Genomic DNA, 26,704 nt, shown 5'->3' with positions numbered 1-26,704 from the left:
ATCATTGATCAAACATCTGTTCAGTGAGTTTTGACAGATTATTCAAACTTTGGTATATGATGGCCAAGCCTGTGCACTTGCACATTTCAGTAGGAGTCACTGCACAGCAATCATGAATAGGTACACTTTCTGATATCTCCTCTCTTTAATGCTGAGCAACAGGGACAATTTTAACACCCAGCTGAGTTCAGCTATACAGCATAGACCGTGGATCAAACTTGGAATCTTCTGGGTTTGCATCCCTTTGTCACGAATTAGATTAAAGACTTATCCACTGAGTCATCTGAAGTCATATAGAATCATGGAAACCCTACAGTACAGAAAGAGGCCATTTGGCCCATCAAATCTGCACCTACCACAATCCTACCCAACCCTACCCCTGTATCCCTACATATTTACCTATCTACATTTCTACCAGCATCCTACCTCTCCTTGTATCACAAAGCACATTTTGTACTTGTTCCTTTTTATCTTTTAAAATATGCCTGCTTGGCTATAACTATTTTCATGTCATTATTAAATCACTCTGAATGTGTAACCTTTTAATTCATCAACACCTGATATTTGACACTGTGACGTATTATGATTTTGGGCACAGTCAAGAAAACTTGAAAATTTTAAAGTGCAAATTGAATTTAATACATTTCAGTAATAATAAACTTCAGGAAACCAGACCTTTAGAAAGCTGTAAATACTGTGAACAATTTGAAAACTGTTAAAGTATACTGGATACCAGAAATAAGTAAATGTCAACCAGAAAAAAAATCAAGTCAGGTAATTAAGGCACTTTGTGATATAGTAATCTGATTTTTTTTTACAGCTGATCCTTTGGTTGGAAGCATAGCTACTCAGTATCTTACCAACAGGGCAGAACATGACAGAATAGCCAGACAGTGGACCAAGAGATATGCCACATAACAACTTGTTCCAATAAATCCTGACCCCTGGGACAGCACATTCACAAAGTGCAACGACAGCCCTATTCCTAGCTTTATTTCCTTTTTTTTAAAGGAATCTTTGTGTAAAAATGTCCTTTTGTTCCCTGATGACTTGAAATGATTTGAGACTTTGTTGTTTTTACAATGGGTAGGTTTGAATCGCTACAAAGCAAAGAATATTCAAGTAGTACAAGTAGAGGGCTTTATTGCTACACAGCTTTGTATAAGTGTGTCTCCTTTCATGTAGTCCTTAAACCATAACAGATTATACCTAATTACTTCATATAGGTAGTGCTTAGAACAGAGTTTTTTGTATTGAAGTCAATCATGTCAGGTGCATGCTACCAGTTTAAAGCTTTGTAATAAGCTTAAATTAACAATCACTGTCATTACAATGATGACTGTCCTTATCACCAGCCTGGAGTTTTTTTTCAAATATGTTGAAAAACACACAAATTTATGTACTTTACAGAATATCTACTTTTAAATGCTTGTGAATTTTGAGGTACCTACAACTTCTGACTGTGGAACAGTTTGATGTACACTTGTATTATTGAAGCACTCAATAAAGCAGCACTATGGCTGAATTATTGCTTATATTTCCTTTACGTGCTCCTTCCTTTAAAAACAATCCACTTAAATGGCATTGTTTTAAAGTGTAATAAAATCATACAAAAACTACAGAAGAGAAAAAGATGAAATGATGCATTTCAGAAGTTTAGGGAACGGAAACATGAACTTTCTTTGTGGTCATGAGCCAACTGGAATAAATTGGCATATGATTTTCACTCAGCCAAACTGAGTATATGCCATAGAGCCCTCATTTCCAGTTTGGAGTTCATTACATGTATTTCGTGAACTCGCGGTGTGCTTTGAATGCACCACTGCATGGAAGCTTATTCATTTGGATGGGATGGGATTTCCTGTATACGTGCAACAAATTAAAGGGCTAAAACATGCAATTAATAGCTGGTTCACATTCACTTTTAAAGGGATACATACTGAGGTTTTCAAAATGAAGCTGTGTTCGGATAAACGCCATTGTTCACAGGTTCAGAACTGATCTTATGCTGCAAGACAGTTGCCCTGTTCAGTGCTTATAAGCAGCTTTCCCAAAAGAAAAAAAATGCAGCTAGCCTAGAAATGGGGGGATAACGAAATTTTACAGAGGGAACAGGTGTCTTGGCCACTGGCTGGAAAACCAACATGTCAGCTGCATTGCTTCCTCCAGGAAGGCCTGCCTCTAAAACGTGCCAATCAGGCAGTTAGGAGGACATTGGTGGGCCTTCCACATGATCAGAACCCCCACTAGTGGGAAGTCCTGGTCACTGAAAGCTGGCCATTCAGAGGCCAAGGTGGGGATTTCAGGGGGGTGGTGTGTAAAGCAGCTGATAGCAAGGACACAAGGATCTCTGTGGGCCCCGTGCTTCCCAATACCCAGTCCTTCAATCAGATATTGAATGGCTTCAAACTGGGGAGCCCTCCAGAGATACCACAACTAATTTGCACAAGTTTGCTCATTATGCTTCTGTGTGGTGACAGGCCCACCTACCACTGACTTAACATCAGTAGAATTAATAGGCAATGATCAGCAAAGGTCATTCATTGGCCACTCCATCCCTCATGACTAAATGCCTCCCTACCTCCAAACTCATTATGGGGAGAGCATAAAATACCACACATGGTGTCCATCCTATACTCAATGTACAGTATGTATGGAGGGTGATGTGTGAGAAGATTTTAAATATCAAAAAAAGTAAGACAAAATGAGCCAAAGTGTTCTTACATCCAATAAATGACCAAAAAAATCATGCCATCAGGAATTTCCACTCAATCTGTTATACATTGACTGCAATTACACGTAACACGCTTGGATTGAAGATATGGTACAAGACCGGCAATGCAGCCAAGTTGAAATTGCACCATGAAGCTTTTTGACAGGATTTTAATAAATCCAGTAATTTTAGAATTTGCAACACAAAAATGATCATGAAATTTATTGGGTCACTGATATCCTTCAGGAAAGGAAAATTGTCAAATCCCAACTCATCCAGCCCAAATGTGATTCTAATCCTACATAATGTGATTCACTCAATAACCTCAGGGCAACTAGGAATGAGCAATAAATGCTGTTTTGTCTGTGGGTCACCCACATCCCAGTAAAATATAGCTCTTTCAATGTTTAACATTCATGGTTGCACCACAGCAGGATGCACTCTCTCTAAATTAGAGCTAGAAGTTTTGCGTATACATCTCGGCAACAGTGCTGCATGTATTCCTCAGACTTTCGACAACACTACTTGGCTGCATGCAGGAGAAGCACATATCAGGAGGAAGCAGATGAACACAGGAGATGAGTTAGTCCTTCAGTTTTAAGCCCTTGTATGCTTTTGAGGATGTTGCTTGAAAATTAAGTTTGAGAAGATAGGCAAAGAGGGAATGAGTGACACTAATGGGATTTGATAGGAGGGTTAGAACCATTCTTTTCCTATTACTTCTTACCTCTATACCCTTATTAAATCCCCAGCTTGAGTCACTGTCTGTGCAGAGTTTGTATGCTCTCCCCATGTCTGAGTGGGTTTCCTCCGGATGCTCCAGTTTCCTCCCACAGTTCTGAAAGAAGTGCTGGTTAGGTGCACTGGCTTTGCTAAAATTCTCCCTCGCCTGAACAGGTGCTGGAGTGTGGCAAGTAGAGGATTTTCACAGACATTTCATTAATGTAAGCCTACTTGTGACGCTCATAAATAAACATAACATGAACATAAATAAAACTCAAACTGAAAACTTGTGTTTGTCATGCCCTAAACACAAACCACCAGAAATTTCCTCACACAAGCTTCAGTCTATTTGGGGTTTCTTTTTAAGTAACTACTCCCAATTAGCAGTTTTCTCCTCCAAGGATCTTCCCAGCAAGCATAAGGATAAACAATATATTGACTTGCATGTAGTATCAGAACTGCTTTCATTCAGCCAGCATTCTAACAAAAGCCCTCTTTTTTTGTATTGCCCAAAGAACAGCCACAGCTCACATGTCTGCAAAAGAAATCAGTACTTCAAAGGACTCTGCATCACTCAGTCCATTTATCTCAAAGCACCAACACAGATACGCTGACTTTGGAGGATTTAGGTAATGAATCAAAGCATAATTGGGAAGAAGCACGTGATGGAGATGTATAGAAGATGATCAGCTAGCTGTAGAGCCAGCTCACATTCTTGCCTCAACTGAGGACTCAGATGGATTGGACCCTGCTAGGCATGCATTTTAAACAAGTTGCTAAATGAACACCGTTATATACATTATTTTAACACTCACAACCTCAAAAGCCTGGCAGCAATTATTGATGCTCTCCAGAATTGAATAAGCTACCAACACTGGTTAGACTCACACATGAACAATGTCTAATTACATGAAGTATCAACAGGATCAAGTGTAAGATCCTCAGGAGAAAGGAAAGAAATATGAATAAAAATAAAGGAATGTGCGCAGCGCAAATTTAGTCCATAGTAGTTACTGGCCAATGACAAAGATGCACTGAGACCATTCTGTGAAAAATAATAGAAACCTGATTGAAACCTTTAAGATCCTGAGGGGTCTTGCCAGGATGGATGTGGAGAGGATGTTTCCTCTTGTGGGAGAATCTAGAGCTGGGGTAACTATTTAAAAATCAGAGGTCACCCACTTAAAATGGAGATGAGGCAAAATTGTTCTCCGAGGCTACTCAGTCTTTGTTTCTACTATGTTTTTAAGAAGAAAGTCCATGGATTTTGAATACTTCTAAGGCAGAGGTAGAAAGATTACTGATAAATAAGGGGTGGTAGGTTATCAAGAGTAGGCAGAATGCAGATTTGAGATTACTATCAGATCAGCCATGATCTTATTAAATGGCTGAGCAGGCTCAAAGGACTCAATGGTCTACTGCTCCTTATTCATATGTTAGTGTAAACTTTGAATAGCTTTGCTCTATAATGTTTTTGCATACCGTTCCAATGAAACCTGTTAATAATCGTATGTAGAGAGACAATAGCTTTATACAGTCTATAGGGTACAGATCATGGTTTCTGATAAATGTGACACAAGTCCTCAAATTACTAGATTCATGCATGTTTCATGGTGAATTTTGGTAGACCAGATAAATTACACTGGTTTATTCAAAAGTTCAATTCCTGCATTGATAAAGAGAATATAGAAATACTTTTACAAGCAAAGCAGGAACAAGGTTTCAGTACTGGGCATGGGGGTCAGTGCTTTAAGGTCTTCCACATTTTCACTGAATCTTAACAGTTGAGAAGGCCATTCAGTCCATCAAGTCTGCATTAGCTCTCTGAAGGAGCATTCTTTGATTGCTGATTATAAAACGTTCAATGTATTTATATCGCTAATAACCAATTTATTGATATATCATTATTTGCATTACCTATTTTAGCACATCAGTATATTGTATTAATGAATTTATTTCCAAGGTAGATTTGATTTTGTTGCATGCACTCCTTGGTATGATATAGTCATTGAAATTCAATTGAGAAAACTTTGTAAAATATCTGCATTTTCAACAGTACATTCCTACAATTACGAAATGGCAGGTTTACCATTTTAATTATCATATTAATTATCTCCTCAGGGCTTTGATGATTAAGCATCATACAGTGAAGTAAGTATGACATAAACATAGACATAAGCAGAAAAACAACTGGATCAGGACTCCTGTGGATTTTAATGCAACCTCAGCATCAGTTTCAGAAGAATCACACCTTTCTTCACAATTGCAATCTTTATCCTCAGTGTCATTCCTAAATACAGATTTAGTATAGTATAGTAACATTTCCCAAATGTTACTATACTATTCAGCTATCTTATTTAAAGAAATAGAATAAAAACATGCAGATATACATGTGCACGCTGCAGCATTTAAATCCATATAATTAAAAATCATTTAATACTGTATGATTGTAATGCTCTATGAATGTAGTAAGCTCCTAAAATTGTTCACTGATCCAGTTTCAGTTCCAACTCCAGGCGTTTCTTCATTACAGTTTACACCACTAAAGATAAGCTTCTATTATTTAATTATCACATTAAAAACATAAAATCATCCTAACAACTGTTCCAACAATTACCTTCCTTCTCTGACACACAAAATCGACAACCTCAACCTCTGACATATCATCACTTTGCTGTGAACACTGAACTTTATGAAAGTCTTGTACATGGCTCCTCACACCAATCCTGTACACAAAACTACACACCTCCATGAACTGGTGTCCCAAATTGGGACAACCTTGCCGGCATCAGCTGAGTTTGTGACAGTAGTGAACCTGTGGAGGTCTCTATCACAGAAGGCTATGAAGGTCTCTACCACAGAAGACTGTGGAGGCCAAGTCACTGAATGTATTCAAGAAAGAGATAATTTTTTTTAATTATGGGGAGAAGTGTGAATATGGCATTGAGAGCAAGGGTCAGCCATGATCATATTGAATGGTAGAGCAGGCTTGAAGGATCAAATAGCCTACTCCTGCTCCTCGTTTCTATGCTATAGCCAAAGAAGGCTGCAAGCTACTGTAACAATGTCTGGAAGCATGTGGTCTGTGCAAAATCAATGCTGTCCTTCACTACGTTCCATACCATTCCTTAGATACTGCAGCAACTTTGGAAGCCAAATATAAAATCACAGCAAGAGCCTGGAGACATCAATTAGCTGCTACTAAACACAAGAGGACAATATTTGGAAAGTTCAGCTCCAAATGGCAGCTTTCGCATCAAATCAGTATTTCATGCTGATTGACACCACAACCTGTCTGCTCTGCAGGTGGGTACTCCTTTGTGGTGCGCAAATCAAAATTCTGCAACCAGTATCAGAAATCCCTACACATGTGCTGCAGTCATCATTTTGGACGCAAAACGGTTAGTGTCAAAAAGGCAAAATACATCTAACTTTTGCTGTCACATAGATTAAAATGAAATACAAGTAAGCTTTTGATAAGATTTAGAGAGGGTGCAGAAAAGGTTTAAAAGGATGCTGCTCTTCATGATAAGCCAGTTAATGATATTGTTCCTGTGAAGATTCAAGATGTGGACAACGAAATAGTTACTAACTACACATATCTGGAAGCCAAAGTGGATGATATGTTGAATTGGAGGGAAAAATGTTCAGATGTGTTGGCCAAGGGGCATATACAATTAAACTATTTCAGAAAATCAAAATCCTTTTTGAATAGAGCCCACAATAATGAAATTCTTCTGTACAGCTGTTGTTGAGAGCTATCCTTTCTAAATGTTTCACCTGACACTGTTGATTTAGGAAAGCAAACTCTTTAAGTGTAAAAAGGGTATTTGATGAGCACATTTTTCTCTCAGTTTGTTGTCAAGAAATTTGACTGAAGTAAAGTATATCATGAACAATGGGAATCAACCCCTTGCCTCTCAATATTATTGTTGATTGTATTCAGGGGAAGGTCTATAATCTCTCAGATGCAGAATAAATAACTTCCTGAATTCATTTGTGATCTTCTCTACAGTAGTTTGATGAATGGATGAGGATTTGCATTCAAGGTGGGACTCACTGATTATTTTAATGCACTGGAGTAGTTTCTAATACATATTTTAATCAAAGTTGGATCTCTGTGATAAGATAATTTCCTTTCTTTTGTTATTAGTATTCATGCATGTGTAATTTTTTTAATGAATGAGCAATGTTTCCTGAAATAAATTTCCATATGGACAACAAAGCAAAGTTGAAATTAAATGGTTCCAGGGATGAGAGTTAACGTGGCTTTGTAGCGTAAACCAAATTATACCTGAGCTGGTTTGAGTTCATTCAGCTTTACATTTTATAACTCATCATCCAGTTGTTATGCTTCACATATTAACTCAACATAAGAAAACTTAAAGAATACTTCAGATATATAGACTTTATTAACATTGAAACAAAAAACAAAAAAATTATTTACACACATCCATAGCAGACAGGTGGAGATGCTTAAGCTCAAACATCATTGTGCTCTGTGATATTTGTTTCTTATCTGTATTGCCTTGTAAACTAACATTAACGCATGTGTATGTGTGTATATGCATGTGTGCATGCATGTGTGATCATGTGTGTGCGTGTTTATGTGTGCATGCATGTTTGTGTGCATGTGCATGTGTGTATTGCTCTGCTTGGTTACCCTTTCACTAGGGGGTAGCACAGCACAAAGCAAACAAGCAAGCACATTTCAACTTAGGAAGATCCAGTGCCCACCAACCTCAAACAAATATAGTAAGTTCCCTTCCCTACAAACATAAAAACAATTGGTCTCCAACATTCCAGCCTCTAATTGTTATAAGCATAAAGGTTTATAATTTCATAATTTCATGTGGAACCAAGTTAAAAGAAACTTACATATTTTTAAAATTAGGTCTTTGTTTTACCTGTATAAAGGCAAACGATCAGCACTGTCTGACTATGCCAGAAGGTCACTCGGCCATGATTTCACTAAGTAGGCAAACCTTATCTACGAGTCTTTTCAGAATACAGCCTTTGGTCCATGCTTGAAAATGTCAGATGATCCTCATTTGATCTGGTATGGTTTCTACAACTCTTTCCATCATACGTGTATTACATGGTGCTTTGTCATCAATTGTCAGCACAATATCTCCCACAATGAAATTTCTTCTTGCATGCAACCACTTCTGATATTCCTGCAAAACGGTAGGTACTTGTGTCTCCATCTTTTCCAAAACAGATGTGCCATATACTCCATTTGTTTCTATCTGTGATGATGATACACATCTTACTGTCTGAACATAAAGGGTGATTACACGAGAAAACTGGAGTAATTCACACTAGTTTTTCAGTGGGAATTCAATGGGCCAGGAGGGGTAAGGCCTATTCCCGCTGGAGAGGCTGAAACCAGCACGCTGAGTGGGCCTATGCGCATGTGCTGATCTGTCAGTGCTGAGATCGGTGCATGCACAGTAGCCCCATACTGCCTGCTTCCTGATTGCTGGCCAGCAGTCGCGACCCCCATAACACCATCTCTCTCTACCTCCCAAAGCCTGATTGCTGGCCCCTTGATTGTTCCCATTCCCAGGCCCAGGCCCAGGCCCAGCCCCAGCCCCAAACTCCACCCCTCCCGGCCCACCCAAATCTCCAGCCAACCCCAATCGATCCCGTCCCCGACACCCCCACCTGCATTGCTGATCCCCCCCCAACCTCCCCGGCAGGCTGACTGCCCTCCCCCCACCCAGCAGTGCCAACGGGCACAGGCTGGCACTGCCATGGTGCCTATGCCCAAGGGGCACCCCCCCACAGCCCAACCCCCTGGGAGACCCTGATTGTCCCCCCTTCATTCCAACGAGGTCAGGCCGCTAGTTCCCCAAAAGTGGGGAGCTACTTTCCCGAAAGTGGGGAGCCTCTCTGGAGTGTAGCACTCTGGGGGGCGGAGGGGTCTCAAATGCGAGCAGATCTGAAGACTTCAGTCCCGGGCCCACAAATAATGTGGATTTGAATACTTACCCTGCCTCCCACCAATTTCTGGCGCAGATAGCACCAGAAACCAGCACGGAGAGACACCATGTGGCAAGAATGCATGCACAAATCTCACACAATCGCCAGCCGCAAGATACTCCTGGCCCACTTCACTAAAAAATTAGCGCAGTGGGATGGGACATAGGCCCCAAGAGCTTTAGTGTTCATCAACAGCAGTTAATTGGGTGCAATAGCTTCCAAGTCACTAGGCTCCTCTGAGTTTGCTATCACTGGGCCATTATTAATGATGGTTTCTACTTCACAAAGAACTGAATGGAGAATGGAGACTCTCATTAAGCATTTATTGTCTTAGGATAGCACTAAAAATCTCTCTCACACTTTGTATCCGTCTCCCCAGATGTCACCATGGTGAGAACTGGCATTGGATTGAAAATCCACTTTGCTTCTTTACCCAAAATAATTCCTTGTATTCTAGCTTGATTTCAGTGTTCAATCTCTTCCCATAGTTCACGTTCTGCTCCCATGAAACTGATGCCCTTGTCAGATCAGTAACAGAGTTTTGACCTCTGAGAGATATGAACCAACAACACACATTAACGCAAGAATCCGTGCCTAAAGAATGAGCCACTACAATGTGAACTGCTGACTAGCCATGTGAAGGTCACTCCATATTTTTTCACCAAGCTGCAGCTTTGCAAGACTTCATCCAGACCAAAATACTCCACTCCAACATTTGTTAAAGGATGTTCATCCAGCAGCATATGATCCTTTGTCAAATCTGACATTTCTGTTCTGACTCTGGCACATTGATGTCTACAGATTATGCATTCAGAAATTCCTATTCCTGTGGCTGAGTTAACTCTGGTGATCCAATACCTCTGATGTAAGCGTGACAGCATATAATTTCTTCCACTGCATCCCAATTCTTCATGAATGTGACAAAGAATGAGCTTAGAGACATGTAGACACTTTGAGAGAATTATAGGATGCCTAGATTCTTCTGGCATAACCATCATACTAAATCATCCTCCTACTCTCAAAAATCCTAACCTGTAAATGCAGCTGTTCTTCTTTACACTGTGATTACCTTCCATTACAGCAGTGATCTCTTCCCGAAACATTCTCACCTGACTCAAAGAATCTCTTTCTCACCTGTGACCATGTCTTCTTGAGCAACAGTTCCACATCTCATTCTTTGAATTTATTCATTTGTTCTGTTAGTTGGGTATTTTGTTTTCCTTAGCCATTCTTAGTCTATAGATTCCCTTAACTCCTTTATCTGCGCATCTACAACACACTTCTCCAATTTTGAGAATCCAAGTTGCAGCCTTCTCAAAGAAATCCACTTGGAAAAGTAATTTCTCAGCTGATTAATGGTCTCAGGCTGTCAGGTATAATCAGGAGGTTTATCTGAACTCTCTCTTATCACCTGGATCCTCAGCAGAAATGTGATTTGACTTGTTAGGATAAATTGATCATTCATCTTCTGATTTCCAGAGGATTTCTGGACCACTGATCAAGATGGATCTTTCAAAAAGGCTTTTAGTCCTCAAGATGATTTATCTGCTGGATTCAATGCAATGTTTACGTACTTCCATTGTGAAACATCAGACTCTCCATGAATGATTGGTATTCTGTTGGCAACATAAGAGCAAAATTTAGTAGTCCCATTCTCAATATTCTTCAAAACAGACATACCATCAATTCCTTTCTCATCACTCTGTCTACATGAACTGCAACCACAGCTGCAGAAAGCTCCATCCTTGAAATTGTGATCCGCTTCAATGGGGCTACTCTGACCTTTCCCATCCCAGTAGCACAGTGCTTCTGATCGTCCTTATTCTTCAACAGGAGGAACAACATAACCATTCACACTCAAAAAAATCATAGAATCGCAGAATCCTTACAGTGCAGAAGGAGGCCATTCAGTCCATCGAGTCTGCACCAACTACAATCCAACCCGAACCCTATCCCCATAACCCCTTGTATTTACCCTGTTAATCCGTCTGACACTAACAGTCAATTTAGCATGGCCAATCAACCTTAAATGGTGTAGCTGAGATGATTTTTATTCCCTCCAAAAGTTATTTGGTTTCAGGCATCTTACTTTGAAGTTAGCCAGCTGATGAAGTCAGCCAGCCATCTACTGCAAAACTTCAACATTGATGAATGCTTGAAATCAGAATCTTCAGAAAAACAAGGCATGTCGTTTAGGTCAATTGTTCTCTGGAAATCTTTTAACCCAACTGCACTTTATCCAACTAAGTTCTTGTACGATCAGCTTTGCTGGAAGAATAAATGATGCTAGGAATCCAAGGGATTGCAAATTGAATTGACAACTGAAAGAATTCCTCTTCTGGAGTGTGGTCGATTATTGATTACAATCCTGAATGTGAATGTGTCGGATTCAACACAGCATGAATCTCAAATGCTCTTTCTGTGGGAGGACAATCCTTGCTTCAAATCCATATTAACCTATGTGGCTCTTCCATCTTCTGGAATAATTACTAATACAGCACAGCTATTACTTATCCTATGTGTACATGCAGTCTTTTAATCTCTAGTGAATGACACACCTTGGTTTTTTGAACATATTGATTTCAAGCATTCATTGAAGTTGAAGTTTTGCAGTATATTGTGCTGATAACCTCTGGTTCATAATTGTGTACTGTCTTCAGCAGTCTTTATGAGTGTAAAGCTCGTATCACCCAATTATGATACAGCTCCAAACAGATCCACCATCACTCTGTATTCTACCAACTCATTTTCTACATCTGTCTGACCACCACAGAAAGTGTAGAAAATCAGTCTTCTACTGGTAATTTCAGCTGATCGAACATTGCCTTGATGTCTGCCATCAGTGCAACAGGCTCTTGGCAAAACCTAGTTAAGATGCCTGTTAGACTGTTTGTTAAGTCTGGACCTTGAAGGAGTTGGTCATTCAAATATGTCCCTCGGTGCATAGCTGCACAGTCAAATACAGCAAGTATCTTTATCTTCCTGGGGTGATATACTCCAAAATGCATTATGTAACACATCTTTCCACCATCTGAGGAACGTTTTGTAGGTAACTCTTGTCAATAATGTCATTCATGAATCTGTTATAATCTTCATGAAAGCCTTTGTCGTTGTTGAATTTCTTCTTAAGGTTTGATGTACATTATTCTGCCACATGTCAGTTATTTGGCATGTTTATCTGTTTCTGAAAAGCAGCTGTACATAGTAACATCTATCCACATGTTCCACAGTACACAATACTGCATCCATAAACTGACAACCTTCTCTTGACATCTCTGCTTTTTCATCAGTATTGCATTCATTAAAGTCATGTTTGAACTGCCTGTGTTATTAATTCTTCCAGGTTTGCCACTGAAATCCTATTAGTTGCGTCACATAGATGGCTGCCTTCGTTCTAGCTGTCCTTATTTCCTTTTAGTGGGCCATTTACAACCCAGCCAAGCAAATTGTGTTTACTGCATGAGATCCATCTCCCCAGCTCTTAATTACATGCCAAAGTTTAATTGTCTTTGGAGCATTCATGCCTTTTTGCAGTCCAACCTCTGCAGCATTCTGAGAAGTGAACTTCTTTGAGGTAAGGTCATTTTCTTATGTCCTCTTGCACTGGAATGTTTTGCTTAGAGTGACAAGAATTTCTGTGTGTGTACATAACTGGTAGTTCAATGAAAATGTTGTCTTCCAGGTTACACACCCCCAAACATGGGACAACAAAACTGTCAGTAGATTTCTTTTAGTCCATGGTGCACAGAAGGATCTGATTTATTCTGCCTCTGATATTCAGTTTCTCATTAGAGCCTCAGTGTCATATAAAATTATAGAGGTTTACAGCATGGAAACAGGCCCTTTGGCCCAACTTATCCATGCTGCCCTTTTTTAAAACCCCTAAGCAAGCCCCAATTGCCTGCATTTATCACATATCCCTCTATACCCATTGTACCCATGTAACTGTCTAAATTCTTTTTAAAAGACAAAATTGTACCCGCCTCTACTACTACCTCTGGCAGCTTGTTCCAGATGCTCCCCACCCTGTGTGAAAACATTGCCCCTTTGGAGCCTTTTGTATCTCTCCCCTCTCACCTTAAACCTATGCCCTCTGGTTTTAGACTCCCCTACCTTTGGGAAGAGGTATTACCAGCTAGCTGATCTATGCCCCTCATTATTTTATAGACTTCTATAAGATCATTCCTAAGCCTCCTATGCTCCAGAAAGAAAGTCCATCCTATTAAATCTTTTCTGCACTCTTTCTAGTTTAATAATATCCTTTCTATAATAGGGTGACCAGAACTGTACACAGTATTTCAAGTGTGGTCTTACCGAAGTCTTGTACAATTTCAACGCGGCGTCCCAACTCCTGTATTCAATGTTCTGATCAATGAAACCAAGCATGCTGAATACCTTCTTCACCACTCTATCCACGTGTGACTCCACTTTCAAAGAGCTATGAACCTGTACCCCTAAATCTGTTTGTTCTATATTTCTCCCCAGCGTCCTGCCCTTAACTGAGTAAGTCCTGCCCTGGTTCGATCTACCAAAATGCATTACCTCGCATTTATCTAAATTAATCTCCAACTGCCAAATGTCAGCCCACTGGCCCAATTGATCAAGATCCTGTTGCAATCCTAGGTAACCTTCTTCACTGTCCACTATGGCATGAATCTTGGTGTCATCTGCAAACTTACTAACCATGCCTCCTAAATTTTCAACCAAATCATTAATATGAATAATGTATAACGGTGGACCCAGCACCGATCCATGAGGCACACCACTGGTCACTGGCCCCCAGTTTGAAAAACAATGTTTACAACCACCCTCCATCTTCTATCATCAAGCCAATTTTGCATCCATTTGGCTACCTCATCCTGGATCCCGTGAAATTTAACCTGATGCAACAACCTACCATGCGATACCTTGTTAAAGGCCTTGCTGAAGTTCATGTAGACGACATCAACTGCACTGCCATCATCTACCTTTAAAAAACCCAATCAAATTTGAGAGACATGATTTTTCATTCTCGAAGCCATGCTAACTATCCTTAATCAGTTCTTGCCTCACCAAATCTTGTAGATCCTGTCTCTCAAAATATCTTCTAACAACTTACCCACTACAGAGCCGTGAAAAAGTGTCATCCAGACTTGAAGGTATAGAGGAAATGGTCAAATGGGCAAATAAGTGGCAGATGGAATTTAACCCTGAAAAGTGTGAAGTGATACACTTTGGAAGGAGTAATTTAAGAAGGAAGTATTCAATGAATGGTAGGACACATGAAGTTCTGTGGAACAAAGGGACTTTGGTATGTTTGTCCAGAAATCTCTGAAGGCAGAATAGCATATTAGTAGGGTAGTGAAAAAGGCATTTGGGACACTTGCCTTTATCAATTACAAAGCAGGGAAGTCATGTTGGAGCTATATAGAAATTTGTTGAGGCCACAGCTTCAGTACTGCATGCAGTTCTAGTCGCAATATTATAGGGAGGATGTGATTACACTGGAGGGGGTGCAGAGGGGATTCAGCCTGGGATGGAACACTTAAGTTATGGAGAGAGATTGAGTTGTTTTCATTTGAGCAGAGAAGACTGAGAGGTGACCTCAGTGCACAAGATTATGAGGGACAGAATAGATAAGGAGCAGCTGTTCCCCTTGAATGAAGGGTCAGTCACAAATTGACATAGGTTCAAGATGAGAGGGCACCTTCAATCTATGGAGGTTTAGGGGGCTGTGAGGAAAAAATTTTTTACTCAGGGGATGGTGACTGGAATGTGTTGCCGAGGAGATGGTAGAGGCGGGTTGTCTCACATCCTTTAAAAAGTACCTGGATGAGCACCTGGCACAACATAGCATTCAAGGCTATGGGCCAAGTGCTGGTAGATGGGTTTAGGTGGGAGTTCAGGTATTTCTTGCATGTCATTGCAGAGTCAATGGGCCGAAGGGCCTCTTCTGCACTATGATTTTATGAAATGTTAGCTCTGTTCTCTCTCCACAGGGCATCAGGCCTGCTGAGATTTTCCATCATTTTCTGTTTTTGTTTCAGATTTCAGCTTCTGTAGTAATTTGCTTTTATCTTTGTTCAAAGTATTTGTCCTTTAGAATATCTCCAAATGGATCCTAGGCAATCTGAGCATGTTTGTCTACAAGACTAATCAAGCCTGCAAAACTGGTTCTTTGCTTTTGGTGCTCATATCAGAAGCCACTTCTCTCCATTTTTCCTGAAGGTCATAAGGAAGTTTTGCTATTTTTGTATTTTGATTTATTATTGTCACATGTATTGACATATAGTGAAAAGTATTGTTTCTTGCGCGCTATACATACGAAACATAATGTTCATACAGAAAGAAATGAGAGAGTGCAGAATGTAATGTTACAGTCATAGCTAGGGTAGAGAAAGATCAAACTAATGCAAGATAAGTCCATTCAAAAGCCTGACAGGGAAGAAGCTGTTCTCAAGTCAGTTGGTATGTGACTTCAGACTTTTGTATCTTTTTCTCAACAGTAGTAGGTGGAAGAAAGAATGTCCGGGGTGCATGGGGTGCTTAATTATGCTGGCTGCTTTGCCGAGGCAGCGGAAAGTGTAGACAGAGTCAATGGATGGGAGGCTGATTTGCGAGATGGATTGGGCTACATTCACGTCTTTTATAGTTCCTTGTAGTCTTGGGAAGGAGGAGCCATACTAAGCTGTGATACAACCAGAAAGAATGCTTTCTATGGTGCATCTGCAAAAGTTGATGAGGATCATAGCTGACATGCCAAATTTCCTTAGTCTTTCTGAGAAAGTAGAAGTGTTATCCATCCCTTTCATGCACTGGACATCATCCGTGGTGTTGAGGCATCCAATTTGAAAGACTGCATAGTATCGAGTGCTTTGCCATTTTCAGACTTGATTCGAGGTCAGTTAAGAGCATTTTCCATGTAGACTGTGGCGATTTGAATTTCACTGCCGCATTTCTCTTGAAGCAGCTTTTTGGTTTCTTGGTATCCGTTCTCTGGATTCTTATGCTGACAACTATGGGCCAGGTCCTTGGGCATTCCATGTGCACTGTTCTAAGTAGTATAATTGGTCTTTTCAGTTCTCAATTTTCCTCAGTGCTGTGATCAAAGGATGTGATGAATGTCCTATATTATCCAAGGGATGTCCTATGAATATAGGAATTTCACATGGCAGGAGGGTTCACACAATATTGATTCACTAAGATTTTAGCAACATCATCTTTTCTCTGCATCACATTGTAGAGTTTAAACGTATTGGCTGCTGCATCTAATCCAGCATTTGTATTGTTTTCATAAACATGGTCAAGTCCGCTGATGGCTGGATTACATGTTACTCTCAAAGTAAAATCATTGGATTATACTTGGTGTGTCTTGAACCTAGAATCATAGAATCCCTACTGTGCAGAAAGAGGCCATTCAGCCCATCGAGTCTGCACCGACCACAATCCCACCCAGGCTCTACCCCCATATCCCTACATATTTTATCCACTAATCACTCTAACCTACGCATCTCAGGACACTAAGGCGCAATGTTATCATGGCCAATCAACCTAACCCACACATTTTTGGACTGTGGAAGGAAACCAGAGCACCTGGAGGAAACCCACACAGACACGAGGAGAACATGCAAACTCCACACAGACAGTGACCCGAGCTAGGAATCAAATCAAGGTCCTCGGAGCTGTGAAGCAGCAGGGCTAACCACTTGCTACTGTGCTGCTCCAGTGTAAGTGGCTGGGTCACCTGTGATACATCCCCAGTGTATGTGGCTGTGTCACCTTTGGCACGAAAGCTGCTGTTCCATCAGAGGGCAGTTCAAAGCAAGCAAATGGCTTAAAGTCCTCAGTAAGAAGTCTCACAACACCAGGTTAAAGTCCAACAGATTTACTTGGTAGTAAACGTCACTAGCTTTCGGAACGCTGTTCCTTCGTCAGGTGAGTGGAGAGTTTTGATCACACACATGGCATATAAAGGCACACACAGTTCTTTGTAAAAACTTGATGTCTGTGTCAATATGCATGATCTTCTTGGAGATCCTCTCTAAATGAGCCGGCAATTTGCGGTGTCGATAGCAGTCATGATGTGAAGATGCCGGTGTTGGACTGGGGGTAAACACAGTAAGAAGTCTCATAACACCAGGTTAAAGTCCAACTGGTTTATTTGGTAGCGCAAGCCACGTTGATTTCCTTAACATTGAAAAACCAGGAGATTTGCTCACATTCACAGCAGACACACGGGTGGAAAGTGTGTGTGTCACAACCAAGCTACTTCTGAAACAATCTTTTTACTAATGCCCTCTTTGTTAAATGCTCACTAGAAGATCACACAGCTCGAAATAAACAACGACACTTCAGTTTAGGAGCATCCAGTGCCCACCAACTTCAAATAAATATAGTAAGCTCCCTTCCCTGCAAACTTGGAAATAACAATTCTGTTCCTACAAAAGATTGGAGGAACTGGAGTTCTTAGAAAAAGCCAAGGGAAGATTTAATAGAGATCTGTAAACCATCCAGGATCTAGACCAGGCTTCTCCAACCATTTCGCATTTGGATTTTCTTCTCACTCCTGGAATGAGCAAATTTCAGAAAGAAAACATTTAGCACAATAACAACTCAATTCCAAAATAATTGCAAAAGTAAAGCAGTGTCAGAGAATTAATTTGATAAGCTGAAAAGGAGTAATTAAAAAAGTGTATGCTCCCTCACAGTCTTATTCACTCATTTAATCTGAGTGTATGTGTTGGTGTGGATGGTGAGAGCAAGTAGAAATCTGAGATTAGGAGTAAGGCACATTCCCTCTCTCCCACATACTCACTGCACAGATAAACGCACTGGAGGTCTGTCACCAGTGGTGTGCCGCAGGGCTCGGTACTAGGACCTCTTCTGTTTGTGGTATATATTAATGACTTGGAAGAGGGGGTAGGTGGTGTGATCAGCAAATTTGCTGATGACACTAAGATGGTTGGATTGGCGGGTACTGAGGAGCAGTGCCTGGCAATGCAACAGGACACAGACAGGCTGGTAGATTGGGCAGATAGATGGCAAATGGAATTTAATCCGGAGAAATGCGAGGTGATGCACTTTGGCCGGAATAATGTGGAGGGGAGTTATACGATAAAAGGTAGAACTATCCGGAGTATAGATACGCAGAGAGACCTGGGGGTGCAAGTGCACAAGTCCCTGAAGGTGTCGGTGCAGGTGCAGAATGTGATGAGGAAAGCGTATGGTATGTTAGCCTTCATAGGAAGAGGTATAGAATATAAGAGTAGGAGTCTGATGTTGCAGTTGTATAGAACGTTGGTTAGGCCTCACTTGGAGTACTGCGTCCAGTTCTGGTCGCCGTACTACCGGAAGGATGTAGAGATCCTGGAGAGAGTGCAGAGGAGATTTACCAGGATGCTACCTGGTATGGAAGGGCTGTCTTACGAGGAAAGATTGAACGAACTTGGGCTGTTTTCCCTTGAGAGACGTCGGCTGAGGGGGCATCTAATAGAGGTTTATAAGATTATGAAGGGGATAGATAGAGTAAATGGTGGTAAGCTTTTTCCGCTATTAGAAATGGATAGAACGAGGGGTCACGGGCTTAGGGTGAGGGGGGCTAGGTATAAGACAAATATTAGAGGGCAGTTTTTCACGCAAAGGGTAGTGGGGGTGTGGAATGCACTGCCGAGTAAGGTGGTGGAAGCAGGCACGCTAGGGTTGTTTAAGAGTCACTTAGACAGCCACATGAGCGGGCTACATATAGGGGGATATAGCAGGCCTTACTAAACATTGTAGGCTTGGGATTACGTTTTTGCCTCAGGGATGTTACAGTCTTTGCCTGTTTAATAATGAATTTTTTTGTCTCCACAGGCATTTAAGTCCAGCAAGGGGCATGCATGCGGCAGGTTGTAGTGGGCTGCTCTTGGACGTTGCTTCGGGAGTTGCCTATTGCTTCATGTCGTTAGTGTGCTTAAACTGGACCATCTCGAGGGCAACATGACAGCTCAGAGACTATCTCTGTTGCTGTGCGGACACATGGATTTGGGCCTGTGTCTGTGGGAGTTTGCACGTTCTCCCCGTGGTTGCGTGGGTTTCCTCCGGGTACTCCGGTTTCCTCCCACATCCCAAAGATGTGCTTTTAGGCTGATTGATTGGGTACTAAATTGTCCCTATATTGGACCTCCCTGATCCTCGCACATTAGGCGTAGACTAAAATCATGAATAGGTCACTGAGACAGTGGGACGGCGGCGCGGGCTCGTTGGGCCGAAGGGCCTGTTTCCCGTGCTGTGTTGTTCTTTGTTCTTTGTTCTTTGCTGTATACATACACACTTTCACTGATGTGAACACACACATCCACGCTCTCACCGGCACAAACACACACAGATGCACACTCACTGACACACACACACACACACACATTCTCTCTCACTGACACACACACACTCTGACTGACACAAACACACACACACTCTCACTAACACACACTCACACATCCCACCCCACCTCCCCCATCCCCCCCAGAACAAAGACCAGTTTCTCCAAATCTAACCCCAGTTTCTCCAAATCTAACCCTGTACCTGAACTCCCCCATCCTTTGGCATTAATCTTCATAGAGGGCCTGGTGTACACTCATTGACCCTGGCACACATTCTCTGGCCCAGTGCACACTCTCCTGTCCTCTCACTATCCCCAGCTTTTTCTACTTGTTCCGGTATTGCCAGTCTTAATGACATCAGGACCTACCCTACTCCTTACTACCCAAGTCTCCCTCCATCCTGGCAGCTGGATGCTGCCACAACAGCTTCGGTTTCTGCTTCTGGAGACCCAGGACTGATATACACACCATAAGGCATTAGCACAGCACTCTAGGAAACAGTGAGGGCCAAACAGCAGGATCAGTAATAAATGTGCAGAAGATTGTGTGTCAAAGAAGCAAATCCGTGTGTTCCCCGTCTGGAAACAATGGATGAACAGGGATATCCACTGCTTGCTGGAGTTCAGGTCTGAGGCTGACAAGTTAGGCAACACTGACCTATACAAGAAATCCAGGTACGATCTACAGAGATCCATCAAAGATGCCAAAAGACAATACCGGACCAAGCTAGAGTCCCAGGCCAGCCCACCGACCCCTTTCAACTATGGCAAGGTCTGCAAGACAGAACAGGCTACAAGATGAAGGCATATAAAATTGCCGGCTCCAACACGCCCTCCCTAATGAGCTCAATACATTCTATGCCCATTTTGAGCAAGAGGTCAAGGAGTGCATGCTCTCCACCTTGGAAGCCTGGATGAATTTGTATCTGGGGTCACCATTGCAGATATCAGAACAGCTTTCTTGAGGGTCAACCCACGGAAAGCAACTGGCCCAGATGGACATGCACTCAGATCCTGTGTGAATCAGCTGGCGGGGCTATTCACAGACATCTTCAACCTCTCTTTACAACAATCTGAGGTCCCTATTTGCTTCAAGAAGATGACCATCATCCCGATACCCAAGAAAAACCAAGTAGCGTGCCTTAATGACTATCGGCTGGTGGCTCTGACACCCATCAGTATGAAGTGCTTCAAAAGGTTAGCCACGGCATGAATCAATTCCAGTGTCCCAGACTATCTGCATCCACTACAGTTCACCTACTGCCACAAAAGGTTCTCAGCAGACGCTGGTTCTCTAGCTCTGCACTCAACCCTGGAACACCTAGATAACAAGGACACCTATGTCAGACTCCTATTTATTGACTACAGCTCAGCTTTCAACACCATTATTCCCACAAAACTCATCTCCAGACTCTGTGGCCTGGGCCTCGGCACCTCAATCTGCAACTGGATCCTGAAATTCCTTTCTCACAGGCCATAATCAGTAAGGACAGGCAACAACATCTCCTCCATGATTAACCTCAACACTGGTGCCCCACAAGGCTGTGTTCTCAGCCCCCTTTTATACTCCTTATACATCAATGACTCTGTGGCCAAATTCCCCTCCAGTTTGATTTTCAAGTTTGCTGACAACATCACCATAGTGGGTCGGATCTCAAACAATGATGAGACAGAGTATAGGAATGAGATAAAAAAATCTGGTGAACTGATGTGGCAACAATAATCTCTCCCTCAATGTCAACAAAACAAAGGAGATTGTCATCGAATTTCAGGAAGCGTAAAGGAGAACATGCTCCTGCCTACATCAACAGGGATGAAATAGAAAGGGTCGAGAGCTTCAAGTTTTTCGGTGTCCAGATCACCAACAACTCGTCCTGGTCCCCCCCTGCCAACACTATAGTTAAGACAGCCCACCAGCACCGCTACTTTCCCAGAAGACGAAAGAAATTTGGCATGTTAGCCAAAACTTTCACCAACTTTTACAGATGCACCATAGAAAGCATTCTTTTATATTGTATCACAGCTCAGTATGGCTCCTGCTTCCCAAGACTGCAAGGAACTATAAAAGGTGTGAATGAAGCCCAATCCATCTCGCAAACCAGCCTCCCATCTATTGACTCTGTCTACACTTTCCGCTGCCTCGGCGAAGCAGCCAGCATAATTAAGGACCCCAGACACTCCAGACATTCTCTCTTCCACCTTCTTCCTTCGGGAAAATGATACAAACGACTGAGGTCACGTATCAACCGACTCAAGAACAGATTCTTCCCTGCTGCAGTCAGACTTTTGAATGGACCTACCTTGCATTCAGTTGATCTTTCTTTACACCTAGCCATGATTGTAACACAACGTTTTGCACTCTCTTGTTTCCTCCTCTATGAACAGTACGTTTTGTCTGAATAGCATGCAAGAAACAATACCTTTCACTGTATACTAATAAATATGATAATAATAAATCAAATCAAAGCAGTGCTACCGCGGGCGGCCAACTGAAGGAGCATGAACAGGGGGTGAAGGGTAACCCAGAATGGGTTAGTACATTCCAAGTTACCAGTCCAAACTTTACACTTGCTTCAGTTAAAATGAGTGGCTGTTGCATCCCATTTATGATCAGGAAGTCCAGATCTTCTTTCTCGCTATTGCACTGGGTTGTCAGACTCATTTGTCCTCTTGGTATGGAAGTAATATAGCTTCAGTCTTATTTTTAAAGGTTTTATTTTCAGATCATGATGCTGAGATCTGCACAGATCTGTGTAGGTCATGATGCACCAGTGTCAGTTTGGCATTTCTTATTTGCTTGATACTTCCTGCTGCAGTCATCATGGTAATAGTCACAAACTATTTGTTGCTACTAAACTTGACTGAGCCATTTTGTTGCACTGTGTAAAGTTCTTCATCAGATTCTGCATCAACCACTTCAGACATGAACTCTCCCCTCCACCCCATTTCCATTTATTGGATTTCATTTCATTTCATCTCATTCTCCATTTTATCGCTCTTCTTTCTACTTCGCTACATTCCTCAGGCAGTCCTTTATCTTTATTTTGCCATTCACACATTCTGATCTCTTAATACTTTCAACACCTTCTCAGCTTTCATCATACTCATTTACATTCTCTTTGTCCAGTTCCACCATCCCTCCCTACCCTCATAAATCTCTGCTGACTCTCTTTTCTTTCAGCTCTGACAAAGGGTCCTCTAGACTCGAAACTCTGGCTCTACTCTCTCGCACGATGTGCCGGATCATTGATAGATACCATCATCTCACTTGAGAACACCGTCCACCAGTTACACGGTACATACACTTGCAACTTAGCCAACGTTGTCTACCTGATATGCTGCAAGGATGTTCCGAGGCATGGTACATTGGGGAGGCCATGCAGACGCGATAACAACGGATGAATGAACACAGCTCAACAATCATCAGGCAAGAGTCTTCTCTTTCTGTTCAGGAACATTTCAGCAATCACGGGCATTCAGCCTATGATCCTCGCGTAAGCGTTCTCCAAGGCGGCTTTCACAACACATGGCAACGCAGAGTCGCTGAGTAGAGATTGATAGCCAAGTTCCGCACATGAGGACAGCCTCAACCGGGATCTTGGGTTCATGTCACACTATCTGTAACCCCCACGACTTGCCTGACTTGCAAAATCTCACTAATTATCCTGGCTGGAGACAATACACATCTCTTTAACCTGTGCTTAACCATCTCTCCACTCACATTGTCTGTACCTTTAAGGCTTGATTACCTACAAAGACTCTCATTCCAACCATTATTTTGTAAATTGAGATTGTGTCTTTAAATGCCCTGTTTGTGAACAGAACTCCCACTTGCCTGATGAAGGAGCAGCCCTCCAAAGGCGAGTGACTTTTGCTATCAAATAAATCTGTTGACTTTAACCTGGTGTTGTGAGACTTCTTACTGCGTTTACTCTCTCTACACAGATGCTGTCAGACCTGCTGAGATTTTCCAGCATTTTTCTGTTTTTGTCTTCTTCAGATTTGTCTGTTGATATCTCTCCAATGGTTATTGTATAGGCCTGTAAGAGATTTAATTTGCCATCTGCTATTCCTTTGTACTGTTTCAGCAACTTTGTTTTGCAGCTATGTATGTTTCTGTGTGCCTTTCAGAGTTGGGTCTCATTTACAGCCTTGCAACTTTTGTCTGTTTTCCTTTGTTTTTTTCAGCAACTCTTTTGCAGATTTGAACTTTTTTGTGTCTTCTCCTTTTACAGGGCTCAAAAATCTACTTTTATCCACTTTTATACACCATGTTTCAAGTATAAAGACTGTAGATCTTCATCAGTATCTGTTTCAGTAGGTGGCTTTATTCAACTGATCTGAAGATGTCTGCTTCCAGAGAGAGCTTCATGGCATAGTTACATGACTATGGAAAGCCAGAGCTGTCAAGAGACTGTTTAAATTTCAAAACCCAACAGTTGGGCAGTGGGTGGGGGGAAATAATTGTTGAAATGTTCAAAATGTTTTAATAGAGTAAATAATGAGAAACTATTTCAGTGGGAGAAGAGTCTGTAACCAGGGTGACATATGGAAACTTTTTTTTTAAAAGAGTGCCTTGTTACGATCTGGAATGTGCTGCTTGAAAGGGTAACGGAAGCAAATTCAATAATAACATTTAATATGAAATTGGATGAACACTTGAAACGAAAGGCTATGTGGAAAAAACAAAGGATGGGATTAATTAGATTGTACTTTAACAGAGCCGACACAGACACGATAAGTAGAATGGCCCTTTTATGTGCTGTATCAATTAATGCTGCTATAGTATTTTCTTTTATTCATTAATGGGGCATGGGTGTCACTATCTGGCCAGCATTTATTGCCCACCCCTAATCAGAGGGAATTGAGAGTCAACCATATTTCTGTGGCTCTGGAGTCACATGTAGGCCAGACCAGACAAGGACTGCAGATTTCCTTCCCTGAAGGACATTAGTGAACCAGATAGGTTTTTCCAACAACCAGCAATGGTTTCGTGGTCATCAAAAGATACATGATTCCAAATATTTTTAAAATTCAAATTCCACCAGGATGGCAGGATGCGAATTTGGGTCCTCAGATCATTAGTTAATTATGAATTAATCCAGGATCCCACACAAACCATTCTGGGAGACTCCTATGAAATCCAAGAGTATTGACAAATCCTTTAACGCTGGCTCTGACTGCTCCACTTTCTCCCATGTGTCTCTGCCTATATTGCATCTGTTAATTGCAAGATAGTGCTCTGATCCTCTGAGTTGTAACTCTCCATTTTAAACTTCCATGGGGTTGCACCTATTTAATCAATCAACATTCAGAATTCGTTCGTTCACAGACAATCTTTAATAAATAATAATAGTTATGGTAGAATATAACTAATCACTTGCATAGATTATACAAATACAAAACTCCCTGGATGGACATTTAAGTCTTGCATTTTACTTGAGTTATCTTCTTATCTTTCCACATGAGATGAATCATAAAAAGAAAGATTTGTACATCCAGCCAAGGACACAGCTGTTGGCTGGTACCATCCAAGATGTTCTATTTATTCACAATCATGTGGTACATTGCTCTGTGTCAGTGGTTCTTGAATGACACATACCCGACACGCACCCCACTTTTCCCATTACTACAGTCTCACAGACTCAATTGCATCAGACATACATGGTGTAGGGAAAGTCAGAGCTTGCCCAATTGAACAAAGGAGATATTGCTCATTGTACAAACATGCCCACCTGAGTAAATACATAATTTAAATTAAAGTAATACTTACATGATCAGGCAGCTTTTCACACATCTGGAGCTAGCACCTCCAACCTTCTTAACCTGACAACAGTTCCTAAATTACTTCTTAAATTATTCAGTCCAAATTAAAACTTAAATTTTGTGAATCAAATAGCATAGCAACACTCAGAAGCATAAAGTTTTGTGCCAGAGACAGAAAAATGCTAATGAGTGTACCTTAGAGGCCACCAAGAAAAAGCAATTCATCATCTTCCTTTAGTAGCTAAGTGGGTAAATGCAGCACCCATATAAGACTAGGCCACACAAACCAGGAGTTCCCAGGTTAACGTCTTAATCTGTGCTGGATTAGCTGATTTCAGTCAGGACAGCATTAGGAGACACACATGCTATGTGAAAAAAAAGTCAAAGATCATGCTGTTGGTTCAATTTGATAACATTTACCAAAAAGTACATGTGGGATCAAGCTCTGTTGTAATGTCCAATGTAATTGGACAGCTTGTTAAAACATACCAGCTGGTTTTATGAATGTGGTGGCGATTCTTCTCTGTCAGTTGGACATTTGAAGAAATTGCAGGCTTGCTGTTCACATTTTTAAGCTTGCAGATACCACGCATTTAAAAAAAAATGCCTATCTCGGCTCACTCAGGAAAAGTGCCAGTTTGCCCCTGGAGCCATTGCTTGCAATGTCTGACGTTTTCCTTCTGTGTCCACAGATCTTCCTCTGGAATTATGGCAGATCCCCAGGAGAACACTACGGAATGTCCACACCAAATTAATTAGCATTTATTCCAGCCATAATTCAAGTACTAGTTAATGCTTAGCTCTAACACTTACAACTTTGAGTCAGAAGATTGTGGGTTACATTCCAAAGACTTGAGCACATGCACAAAACAAGGCTGACACTTCAATGCAGTGCTGAAGGAGTACTGCACTATCAAAGTTCCAGGGTTAAACCTGCAGTTAGGTAAGTGTGAAAAGTCCCTCTCAATCTGAAAACAACAATTGATACTAGAAGACTTTTGTTATCCAAAGATGTTAAAGGTTTTTGGACAAAGGTGAGTATGTGGAATTAGATTATAGATTAGCCATGATCTCATTAAATAGCAGAATAGGTCAAGGGCTAAATGCCTTACTCCAGTCCTATATTCTATAGGAATGGTGCCACACAAAATTTGACCTTGTATCTCCCTGTAAGGATGCTG

At 41.4% G+C, this 26,704-nt stretch overlaps 1 protein-coding gene across 4 annotated transcripts in view; it reads left to right on the top strand.

Annotated features, from left to right (window-relative positions):
- The window catches only part of ube2e2 (ubiquitin-conjugating enzyme E2E 2), a 210,138-nt gene extending 183,771 nt beyond the window's left edge, over positions 1-26,367 (top strand). For 2 of the 4 annotated variants that reach the window (XM_080206547.1, XM_080206537.1), the window contains exon 6: positions 22,939-23,579. In XM_080206547.1, coding sequence (XP_080062673.1) covers positions 22,939-23,159 — 221 coding nt within the window. In that variant the 3' untranslated portion in view covers positions 23,160-23,579. Of the gene's footprint in view, positions 1-820; positions 1,538-22,938; positions 23,580-26,215 lie in introns of those variants that run through there. The other 2 variants (XM_080206556.1, XM_080206565.1) reach the window with 2 other exon arrangements.
- Positions 26,368-26,704: the final 337 nt, after the last annotated feature.

This window comes from Carcharhinus amblyrhynchos, chromosome 2, assembly GCF_965287045.1.
Source record: "Carcharhinus amblyrhynchos chromosome 2, sCarAmb.v2.hapA, whole genome shotgun sequence".
Lineage (NCBI taxonomy): Eukaryota > Metazoa > Chordata > Chondrichthyes > Carcharhiniformes > Carcharhinidae > Carcharhinus > Carcharhinus amblyrhynchos.
The sequence above is the reverse complement of the archived record's forward strand: the minus strand, read 5'-3'. Positions and strand labels throughout refer to the sequence as shown.